General features: G+C 38.9%; 1 protein-coding gene across 1 annotated transcript; it reads right to left on the bottom strand.

Annotated features, from left to right (window-relative positions):
• LOC107646940 lies at positions 9,880–10,515 on the bottom strand. Its single transcript, XM_016351082.1, has one exon. It carries the CDS (start codon positions 10,513–10,515, stop codon positions 9,880–9,882), a length of 636 nt encoding a protein of 211 aa, XP_016206568.1.

Genomic DNA, 12,011 nt, shown 5'->3' on the forward strand with positions numbered 1-12,011 from the left:
CTAAAGAACTCTCAGGATTTGAAATTCAGAAACAGGTTGATTCAATGCCAAAACGGAAATGTAGAAATGCAAAAGAATTAAAACATAATTTAAATCTAGCTCAATTGTGAAATCTAAAGGAGAAATTCAAGATCTCAGGAAATCAATGAGACTAGAAAACAAGTCTAGATCTCAATTCCTTCCTTGATCCAACAGAGAATAATTGCAGGAAAAATAGAGAAGAAAGCAGTAAGCACAATTTAGATCCAAATCAAAATTCACTGAAATTATGCAGACAAGCAAACAGAGAGAATTCTCAAGGTGAGATTGAAACAGAATTTCTTCAATTCTCAACCCAAGATTCAAAACAAAAATGAAAACTAAGAGAGAGCTCTCAAATCCTAATGCTCCTTAGTGAAGCCAGCCTCTAATGCTCTCTATTAGAGCCAACCTCCTCCACAAAGATGAAAATGATGCCTTTATATAAGCTTTACAAAGTGAAAATAAAAATGAAAGTGAAATTAAAGACAAATTACAATTAAATGAAATTCCTATTTTATCTATCTCTTGTGCCTTTGAGTGATGATAATGGGCTTTGCTTGCTTTGGATTTGGGTTGAAGATGGCCCTAATTGATTTCTCTTGGACTTGGAAAGAAATCCGTTTGCAATTTGGACTTTGGAGCCTTTAAGTTTGAGTCAAAGTTTGAGGCAAACTTTAACTCAAACGTTGGATTACTAAAATTATGCAAAACGGGATTTATCTGTCACTCACGTTTGAGTTCACGTTTGAGATCAAACGTAAACTCAAATGTGCTCCCTCCAAGAACACTTTGGCGCCAACGTTTGCCTCTAAGTTTGAGGCAAACTTGGTCGCAAACGTTGGCCTCCCCTGGGATACATGTTACTCCAACGTTTGCCTCCAAGTTTGAGGCAAACTTGGACGCAAACGTTAGCCTCCTCTAGGGCTGGATGTTGCACCAACGTTTGACCTCAAGTTTGAGGCAAACGTTGGCGCAAACTTGGGCTTCTTCAGCCTTGCTTCCTTGCTTGTGAAAGCCCATGAATGCTAATGCTCATTCATTTATTCATTGGCAAATAAAAAACATGCATGCATTCATTAATTAATTAATAAAGCCAATTGCATTAACGTTGAAAGGGCTTGATATGTTCTTTAGCCAATTGGCTTTATTAATTAATGCCAATGTATTAATGTATCATTCATTCTTTAATGATCAAATGCTTTATACATGCATTAATTTTATTAGCAATGCTAATTAATGAACTTGAACGTTCATTCATGTAATGCCATGATTCATTGGCTTGAATGCATGCATAAGGCATATATATCATGCCATGGCTTCATGGTAATGGACCACGCTTTTAAAAGCGTGTCCTAAGGTTCCAAAGCGTGCCTCAACTCCAAAATGTGCCCAAAATTCCTCTTTTCTTCTTTTTAGCTTATTTTGTACTCTTTTGCTTCTTTTTCCTCTTATTTCCTACAAAATTTATAAAATCAAAAGATCAAGAAAATATACCATTTAAGCACAAAAGAATGTAATAATTAAGCACTAATTATCAATTTCTTGTATGAAAAGGCATAGAAAAATATGACATGGTGACATGTCATCATAGATCTAAAGCCTATGAAAATGCCAAGATCTATAAAGAAAAAGCAAAGAGAAGACATAACCTCAATCTGACACCCAGGAGCTTCGAAAAAGGATAGCAAATGCTCCTCTACAACTCCAAATTGAGACTTTTCCCTGGGAAACTCAAATCAAGGTGGTCTGGACCCTTTCTTGTCACAAAGGTCTCGCCGTATGGACACATAGAAATCATGGAGGAAAGATCACGGAGGACTTTCACTGTGAACGGACAAAGGCTCAAGCATTACATGGGCAACATGGGGGAAAACCCCAAAGTGAAATATCATCTTAACTGATGGAGAAATCGTCGAGCTAGCGATGCTAAAAGAGCGCTTCGTTGGGAGGCAACCCAACCTAATGTAGTTTCCTTTTCATGATCATTTCAATAAAAGTTACAAGTAGTTTGCCCTGTATTGCGAGGAGCTAAGTTTGGTGTTGCACACCAAAATAATCCAAGAGTGAATGTGTAATTCTAAGTTTGGTGTTCCACTAAAGATTTCAGTTAAACTCACACTACACCTCTTCAAGAGCAGATTGCTAGTCCCAGCCAATCAGGGAAACCACTTGACAAGAGTTTAGTTTCTAGTTCATAGTCGTTTTAGTAATAAAAGCACATAAGGTTCTCTGCATGTATTCAATCTGTTGCATTAGGCAAGGAACTAAGTTTGGTGTTCACACACCAAATTAGGTTCAGAAATTCACAAGCATACATGCATGCTAACTATTTCTCAAGTGCTTTGGGAACAAGCATCTTCCAATAACTTTGCAGGAATTCAATCAAATCTTCGGGAAAAACGGTGCACCATCATCCAAGGAGGCAAAGAAGGATGCAAAAGCTATGGGCGATGACAACAAAGGGATGGCTAGAAGTCACCACCAAAAGGTTGTATTGTTATTTGATTCCATATGCTTGGAAATGCTCAAAGTGGAAGTCTGAATGTATCACTGATTATTAGTTACTCTTTAGTTTACATCACTAAGATTTAATGTTCGTTTTTTCCCGCCTTTGTCATATGTGTGTTGTTTCAAGTTACCTGCTGCATTTTCACCTTGCTTACTTGTATGCTTGTCCTTTAAGTCAAATAAAAAAAGATGTTATGAAAGACCAGAGTGATGTTTAATTTGTGGAGTAAGTTCTTAAGCTTGTGGTGTAGTAATTATTTAGCTAAATTGGTTCACCAACAAGGTAAGAAGGCAACTATCTGTCCTGAATCATATGCTTGAAACACACCCCATAAGACTAGCTAAATAACAAGATCCTAATAAGAAAAAGGGAAAGAAGAATGAAAGTTGAGAAATAAAGAAAAAGAATAAGAAATAAGGCTAGGCACCAAGGGTTGAATCTTGGGGCATGTGTCTGTGGTGCTCCTGTGTAAAGGATATGCTTGGATGAATAAGCCGAGGGAGTAAGTCTTTAGGGGTGTCTTAACACCTAGCACCTTGAACCAACTGGTTCGGGAGTGCTGGCTGAAAGCTTATCTTAAAGAGTCGCCCTCTCACAAAGCACCTAGTCTAAGAACACAATTAAACCTTGAAAAGACTAAGGGATCAATGCATAAAAGTCTCATAGGGTACAATCAAGTAAGTATTCCAGGGCATGATAAAGGTCTGAAAGCCAGTAAAGGAATGAACCTAAGTTGCTATGCATGAAACCCCATAAAACCAAGGATATGACTTCCACAATAATGACTCATTTCTCTTGTCATTTCATTCATCATTCTCATGTTTCAGTACTTGCTTAGGGACAAGCAAGCTTTAAGTTTGGTGTTGTGATGCCAGGGCATTTTGGCCAGTTTCACTGACCTTTTCTTTACTATTTTAGGGTACTTTCATGCATTTTCTTAGTTAATAAGCAAGTTTTGGGTAGATAATCACTTACATCTTGATTCAAGCAAACATTGTGAATTTTATATGATTTTATGAGAATTATGCATGAATTGAATGATAAAATGGATGATGCATGATCTTATGAGTTAGAACCTAGCTTTGATGCACTTTACTTGCTTGATTTCAGGACAAAGGAAGCAAGGAAGATGCCACATTAATAGCCACGTTAGTCTAACTAACGTGACCAGTAACGTGGAATGGGAGCTAGCTTGCAATGTTAATAAGAAAAGTGATCGCCAATAACGCCTTCGTGAGCCATCATAGCCCACGTTAGTTGCCACGTTAACTACATTAACGTGGAAGCTAACGTGGAGGAGAAGTAAACCTCCAACGTTAGTGGTAAAAGTGAATACCACTAACGTTGGAAAAAGGGGCACACTTAGCCACGTTAAGAGTCACATTAATTACATTAACGTGAACTCTAACGTGGAAGGAACAAAGAAGTGCCAACGTTAGTGACAATCACCTTTGTCACTAACGTTGGACCAAGCCACTATTAGCCACGTTAGCTTCCACGTTAATGTCACGTTAGTTGCCACGTTAATTACATTAACGTGGAAGCTAACATGGGGGAAAGAAATGATGAGCCAACGTTAGTGACACTCACCTTTGTCACTAACGTTGGAGATGGCAATCACCACCACGTTAATACAATTAACGTGAGGCACTAACGTGAGAAGGGGCGTTTGGAGCGTTGGTGACAAAGGTAAGTGTCACTAACACTCTCGAAGCTGAGGCATGCCCACGTTAAGGGTCACGTTAGATACACTAACGTGGACTCTAACGTAGGGAGGAAGGGCAACAAGCAAACGTTATTGGAAAAGGTGAATGCCAATAACATTTGCGAAGGACCAAGAGGCAACGTTAGTGATCATGTTAGTGCCACTAGCGTGGAAGTTAACGTGGACCATCTTGGGTTAGGAACGTTAGTGAAAAAGGTGATCGTCACTAACGTTCTCGAACCCACAATTTCACTTAACGTTAACACCACTAACGTCCTAACTAACGTCCATGCCTAACTCACACTTTCTCTGCAAGCAAAGTTGAGCCCACTGAAGACTGCAACTGCTTCAACTAAAGATCCAAAGGCCCATATCCAAGACTTGAAGAGCCAACTAGAAGATCAGAAGAGTAGTATATATAGGAGTAGTTTTGAACTAGTAAGGGAGCTTTTGGGGGCATTGGGAGAACTACTCTCTGCATAATTTTACTTTCTCTGCAACTTCTAGTTTTACTTTTAAATGTATTTTCCATCTTTGCTTTCCATTTCTAGAGCTATGAACAACTAAACCCCTTTCATTGGGTTAGGGAGCTCTGTTGTAATTTGATGAATCAATAATAGTTTTTATTATTCTTCTTCTTTCTTTTCTCTAAATTTTACTAGAATGCTTTCAATCTTCATCCAATTGGGTAGTTGTCTTAGAAAAGAAGCTATTTATACTTGGATCTCTTTGGAATCTTGGAAGAGGAATGAAGAGATCATGCTAAAAATGCTTTCTCATGTTGGACCAAATTGGGGTTTGGATGGATATAGTGACATATAATTCTCCCAATACTTTGATGATTTGGAAATACATGTGGTATAATCAGTGACCATACTTCATCTCTTCTCATGAGCAATTAGACCAAGGAATTGGGTATTGATAAATATTTGAGAGATTGAATTACCAAGGAATTGGAATTTAATCACTTAAGATTGCCAAGGAGATCAATGAATGCATTAATTGAGGAAGAGATGAAAATGAACTTGATCCGGAGAATATAGCATCTCCTGAGCCCAATGAACTCCCCATTTCTGATCTTACCCATTCTCTTTACTTTCTGCCATTTACTTTTATGTTCATCTTCCCTATTCCCCATTTAAGATTCTGCAATTTACTTTCCGTCATTTACATTCTGTTCATTATTTCCAGCAATTACATTTTCTGCCATTTACTTTTCTGCCATTTAATTTCCTGAAATTCTCAAATCAAATTCTGCTTAGCTCAACTAGAACATTCCTCTGATTAAAGTTGCTTGACCAATCAATCTCTATGGGATTCGACCTCACTGTATTGTGAGTTTTTACTTGACGATAATTTGGTATACTTGCCGAGGGAAAATTGTTGAGAGACAAGTTTCCGTGCATCAGTAGCCGAACCCAGAGAGGAGGAGAAGGACGTAAATCCTAGTGAGGAAGACCTCCTGGGACGTTCACTGACCAATAAGGAGTTTCCCTTTGAGGAACCAAAGGAATCTGAGGCTCAACTAGGAACCAAAGGAAAAGATATTATTTTTGATTTTTTTGAATTAATGAAGAAAGAGAAAAACAACAAAATGACACATGACATAAAAATTTAAGATCAAAACAAATAATGCATGCAAGAACACTTTGAATGTCAAGATGAACACCAAGAACACTTTGAAGTTCATGATGAGCATCAAGAACATATTTTTGAAAATTTTTAAGAAAAGAAACACATGCAAGACACCAAACATAGAAATTTTTAATGTTTAGACACAATGAATTCGAAAATGCACAAGAAAAACATGAAAATTTAAAGATCAAACAAGGAAAATCATCAAGAACAACTTGAAGATCAATGAAGAACACAATGCATATATTTTTGAAAATTAAAGAAAAATTAAAACATGCAATTGACACCAAACCTAAAATTTGACACTAGACTCAAACAAGAAACACAAAATTTTTTGGTTTTTATGATTTTATTAAATTTTTTTTTGTATTTTTTTTTGAAATTAAAAATAAAAAGCTTAAACATAAAATAAAATTACCTAATCTAAGAAACAAGATGAACCCTCATTTGTCCAAACTCGAACAATCCCCAGCAACGGCGCCAAAAACTTGGTGCATGGAATTGTGATCACACTTTTCACAACTCCGCACAACTAACCAGCAAGTGCACTGGGTTGTCCAAGTAATACCTTACGTGAGTAAGGGTCGATCCCACAAAGATTGTCAGCTTGAAGCAAGCTATGGTCATCTTGTAAATCTTAGTCAGGCAGATTCAAATGATTATGAGGTTTTGATAATTAAAAGATAAATAAAACGTAAAATAAAATAAAGATACTTATGTAATTCTTCAGATAAGCATTTGGAGATGCTTTGTTGCTTCTGAACCTCTGCTTTCCTATTGTCTTCTTCCAATCATGCGTGCTTCCTTCCTTGGCAAGCTGTATGATCCTCTCAGATGAAAAATACCAGGTACGGTTTCTGCACGGCTAATCAACTATCGGATTTCTCGTCTTGGATGAAAAATACCAGGTACAGCTATCGCACGGCTAATCATCTGTTAGTTCTCACTAGCGTCGGAATAGGATCTCTCTATCCTTTTGCACACTGTCACTGCGCCCAACATTCACAAGTTTGAAGCTCATCATAGTCATCCCTTCCCAGATCCTACTCGAAATACCACAGACAAGGTTTAGACTTTCCGGATCTCAGGAATGCTGCCAATTGGTCCTAGCCTATACTACGAAGGTTCTAATCTCACAGATTCGGGTGCTCTGTTGTCAGGAGAGGCAATGCAAATCATGGATTAGAGACCCAAGAGATTATACTCTGGCTGTCGTCCAATGACTACGTTGAACATCATGTAGACCACTTGTGGTTGTCAGGCACGCGGATCTTGGCTAAGCGAGTAACGAAGATAGTAGGTGATTGTCACGGGTCACCCCATCATTCTGACTTAAATGAATTAAGTATGAGAGTATATCTTGGAGAAGAAGTAAGCGTGAATTCAAAGATAAACAATAGTACTTGCATTAACTCATGAAGAACAGCAGTGCTCCGGACCTTAATCTGTGAGGTGTAGAAACTCCACCGTTGAAAATACATAAGAGAAAAAGGTCTAGGCATGGCCGTGAGGCCAACCTCCAATATCTAAGGACTAAACGTCCAGAGATTCCAAGATGTGAATCCAATAGTAAAAAGTGATATTTATACTAACTAGTTACTAGGGATTACAGAAATTAAGTAACTAAGTGCAGATAGTGCAGAAATCCACTCCCGGGGCCCACTTGGTGCGTGCTAGGGATGAGCATTGAAGCTTTAACGTGCATAGGCCATTCTTGGACTAAAACGCCAGCTTTGGTGCCAATTTGGGCGTTTAACTCCAGTTTTGGTGCCAGTTCCGGCGTTTTACGCCAGAAAAGGGTCTCTGGCTGGCGTTTAACGCCAGTTTGGGCCATCAAATCTCGAGAAAAGTATGGACTATTATATATTGCTGGAAAGCCCAAGATTTCTACTTTCCAACGCAATTTAGAGCGTGCCAATTGAGCTTCTGTAGCTCTAGAAAATCTGCTTCAAGTTCAGGAGGGTCAGAATCCAACAGCATCTGCAGTCCTTTCTCAACCTCTGAATCAGACTTTTGCTCAGGTCCCTCAATTTCTGCCAGAAAATACCTGAAATTACAGAAAAACACACAAACTCATAGTAAAGTCCAGAAATGTTATTTTTGCATAAAAACTAATAAAAATATAATGAAAAGTAACTAAAACATACTAAAAACTATGTAAAAACAATGCCAAAAAGTGTATAAATTATCCACTCATCATCCATCAGCACACCTCATAAAGAGGTATGGTTCGTCCCATATGAAATGCTTGGCATCATTGACGAGCTTCCTTCTTAAGTGCTTGTTGATGTTGGTAGGGAGCTCTCCAATGGCCTTGAAATTGGCTATGTCTGCGAACCACGGAGCCTCTTGAAGCATCATCAATTGCTCATCTGGGAAGTTCTCATTTACACCAGGGCTGTGAGCTTCATTGTCCATATGTGGGATCCTTGATAGGTGGTTTGCCACCTTATTTTCTGCTCCACTTCTATCCTTGATTTCAATATTGAACTCTTGGAGTAATAGGATCCATCTGATCAGTCTGGACTTGGATTCTTGTTTGGTTAATAAGTATTTGAGTGCTGCATGGTTAGTAAACACAACTACTTTAGAACCAATAAGGTAAGATCTGAATTTTTCAAAAGAAAAGACTATAGCAAGGAGTTCTTTTTCTGTAGTAGTATAGTTCCTTTGGGCTTCATTAAATACTTTGATGGCGTAATATATAAAATGCACTAGCTTGTCTCTTCTCTGTCCTAATACAGCTCCAATGGCAAAACCTGATGCATCACACATCAATTCAAAAGGCAATTCCTAGCTTGGTAGTGCTATAATAGGTGCAGAAGAGATCTTACTTTTGAGCTCCTCAAAAGCTTGCATGCATTCTCCATCAAATATGAAAGGTACATTAGAGACAAGCAAGTAACTTAATGGTTTAGCAATTTTTGAGAAGTCTCTAATGAACCTTCTATAGAAGCCAGCATGTCACAAGAAGCACCTAACTTCTTTGACATTGCAAGGTGGAGGTAATTTTTCAATCACTTCCACCTTGGCTCTATCTGCCTCTATGCCTTTCTTAGAGATTTTGTGGCTAAGAACTACCTCTTCAGTAACTAAAGGTAGTTTTTTGGTATCTCTTGAGCACCAAGGCAAGATGGTGTTAGCAATTTGGAAAGGAGTCACCAAACACTGAAAAATCATCCATGAAAACCTCAATAAATTTCTCAATCATATCTAAAAAAATGGACAGCATGCACCTTTGGAATGTGGCAGGTGCATTGCACAAACCAAAAGGCATACTTCTATATGCAAAAACACCATAAGGACAAGTGAAAGATGTTTTTTGTTGGTCCTTGGGATCCACTACAATCTCGTTGTAGGTTGAATATCCATCCAAGAAACAATAGTATTCATGCCCAGGAAGCCTCTCTAACATTTGACCCATGAAGGGTAGAGTGAAATAATCCTTCCTTGTGGCTTCATTGAGTTTTCTGTAGTCTATACACATGCGCTATCCAGTCACCGTTCTTGTTCGTATTAGCTTATTCCTTTCATTTGGCATAACTCTGATTCCCCCTTTCTTGGGAACCACTTGAATAGGGCTCATTCAAGGACTATCTGAGATGGGGTAAATCACCCTTGCTTTCCATAGCTTTAGCACTTCCTTTTGCACCACTTTCTTCATTGATGGGTTCAGTCTTCTTTGTGGCTAGATTGATGGCTTGGCATCCTCCTCAAGAAGAATTTTGTGCATTCACATTGAAGGGCTTATTCCGTTTAAATCAGAGAGTGTCCACCCAATGGCATTCTTGTGTTGTTTCAGCACCTTAATGAGCTCCTCCTTTTGTTCCTTACTTAGGGTTAAGTTGATAATTACTGGATAAGTGTCATTGCTCCCCAAGTAAGCATATTTCAAGCTTGGAGGCAGAGTCTTTAATTCCAGCTTGGGTGCTTCTACTTTCTCCTTTCTTACCTTGTCTAACATGATTGAACTGTCCATGCTTTCTTGTTATAATTCACTACATGATGCTTATTGCTCTTGCTCCATTGCATCTTCAAGTTTGTCTTCTTTTAGAACTCCCTGGTACAGTGTCTCTATTGTGTCTATCATCATACACTCTCCAATGGACTCCTTTGGGTTACTCATAGCAATGAACACATTGAATACCATCTTTTCTTCATGAGGCCTGAGGACTAATTCTCCTTTTTGTACATCAATTATAGCTCCAGCTGTTGCCAAAAATGGCCTCCCTAGTATGAAGGATATATTGGCCTCTTCTTCCATGTCAAGCACTACAAAATCTACTAGGAAGATGAAGTCACCCACCTTAAATAACAAGTCCTCCACTACTCCATGGGGAAACTTGAATGTTCTGTCTGCTAGTTGAAGTGCCATTCTTGTAAGGTTGGCCTCTTCAATTCTTATTGTCTTCATCATGGCCAAGGACATAAGGTTGATGCTAGCACCCAGATCACACAATGCTTTCTCAATTCTAATGTCCCCTATGATGCATAGGATTTGAAAGCTTCTAGGATCCTTCATCTTTTGGGAAAACTTTTTCTGTATAATAGCACTGCATTGCTCTGTGAGCACTACGGTTTCCTTTTCTCCCCAGTTCCTTTTCTTGGTCATGAGCTCCTTTAGGAACTTGCCATAGAGTGGCATTCGCTCTAATGGTGGCTATGGTGCTTTTAGTACATAGGGCTTTAAGACCTCCTTGGGTGGGGTAGGAGTATGTATCTCTTCTTCCTCTTTGATTTCTGAGTTCTTGTCAGCCTCTTCTTCTTGTAAGGTATGGCTTGAAGACGCATTCTTCTCTACCTTCCCACTTTTTAACGTGACGGCCTTGCATTTCCCCTTGGATTGGTCATGGTATCTGGTAGCACGAATCCCCACACCTTTGCACTATTATACCAGCAAGTGCACTGGGTCGTCCAAGTAATACCTGAGCGAGTCAGGGTCGATCCCACGAGGATTGTGGTTTGAAGCAAGCTATGGTTATCCTGCAGGTCTTAGTCAGGCAGATCAAAAGGAGTAGAATTTAACATGTTTTAATATTTTATAAATTACATTTTATATCAAATAGAGTCAGTAATGGAAATAGAGAAAAAGAGTAATTAGAACTCAAAAGTCGGGTAAACTATGAAAAGAGAACAGTTAAGGGTTAGAGTTGTTTAGTCTTTCTGAATTAATGCTGGTAGTACTATCTTCTCTGCTTGTGAGTGATCTCTTCTATGGCAGGCTGTATGAGATCAACAACATGGGCCATGGTCATTGATTTCATCTGCTACAGGTTGAACGCCATTGGTCGTGGTCATCCAATCTAGCAAAGGGTGAAGTGCTAGCAAGTCATTCTCCTGGCGATCCTACTCAAAGTGCCACAGACAAGGTCGAATCTTCCGAATCAGAGAATGCTGCTTCTTTGGATTCTAGCCTATACCACAGAGACCCTAATCTCCCCGAAAATTGGCTGAACTGGTGTCTCGAGAAGTCCCCAACGAAGTCGTGGATTAACTGTCTGAGAGATGTATAAACATAGCTGTTGGCTTGTGCTTTCTAGTCACGTATTCACACAAACCCAAGTAGACACGGGTGTTTGTCAGGCACATTCATCTTAGTGTGATGAACAAAGCTAATTTTTCAACTCATCCTATTCACCACGATGAAGATTGGATATACATCTTAGAAACACATCAATCACGGATAGGAGAAGAAACAGTAATACTTTTATTAATTCATAGTATACAGGAGGTTTAGAAACTCATACTGAGGTACAACACAATGTAAAACGTGTATGATGGTAAAAGTGATGTAAATGTGTTCGAATAACATGAATAAAATCCCTTAAATACTAAACAATGACTAGTAAGGGTAAAACAATCTATTTAGTGCTAAAATCCACTTTCTGGAGCCCACTTGATGAGTGTTTGAGCTGAGATTTGATGCGATCCACGTGCTATGAGGCTCCTTGGGCATGGAACGCCAGCTAGGGGTTCCTCTCTGGGCGTTTCGACATTGGTCTCTGCTCTTTGGGTGCTGGACGCCTGGAAGGGGGCAGGTAGCTAGCGTTGAACGCCAGTTTTGGGCCTTTTAATCTGAAGCAAAATATGGACTATTATACATTGCTAGAAAGCTCTGGAAGTTAAGTTTCCATAGCTTTT

This window comes from Arachis ipaensis, chromosome B06 (assembly GCF_000816755.2).
Source record: "Arachis ipaensis cultivar K30076 chromosome B06, Araip1.1, whole genome shotgun sequence".
In the NCBI taxonomy this organism is placed as follows: domain Eukaryota; kingdom Viridiplantae; phylum Streptophyta; class Magnoliopsida; order Fabales; family Fabaceae; genus Arachis; species Arachis ipaensis.

Bases quoted from the DNA above. Each gene is read 5' to 3' on its own strand.
- LOC107646940 (XM_016351082.1), bottom strand. From the start codon at position 10,515: ATGCCACTCTATGGCAAGTTCCTAAAGGAGCTCATGACCAAGAAAAGG.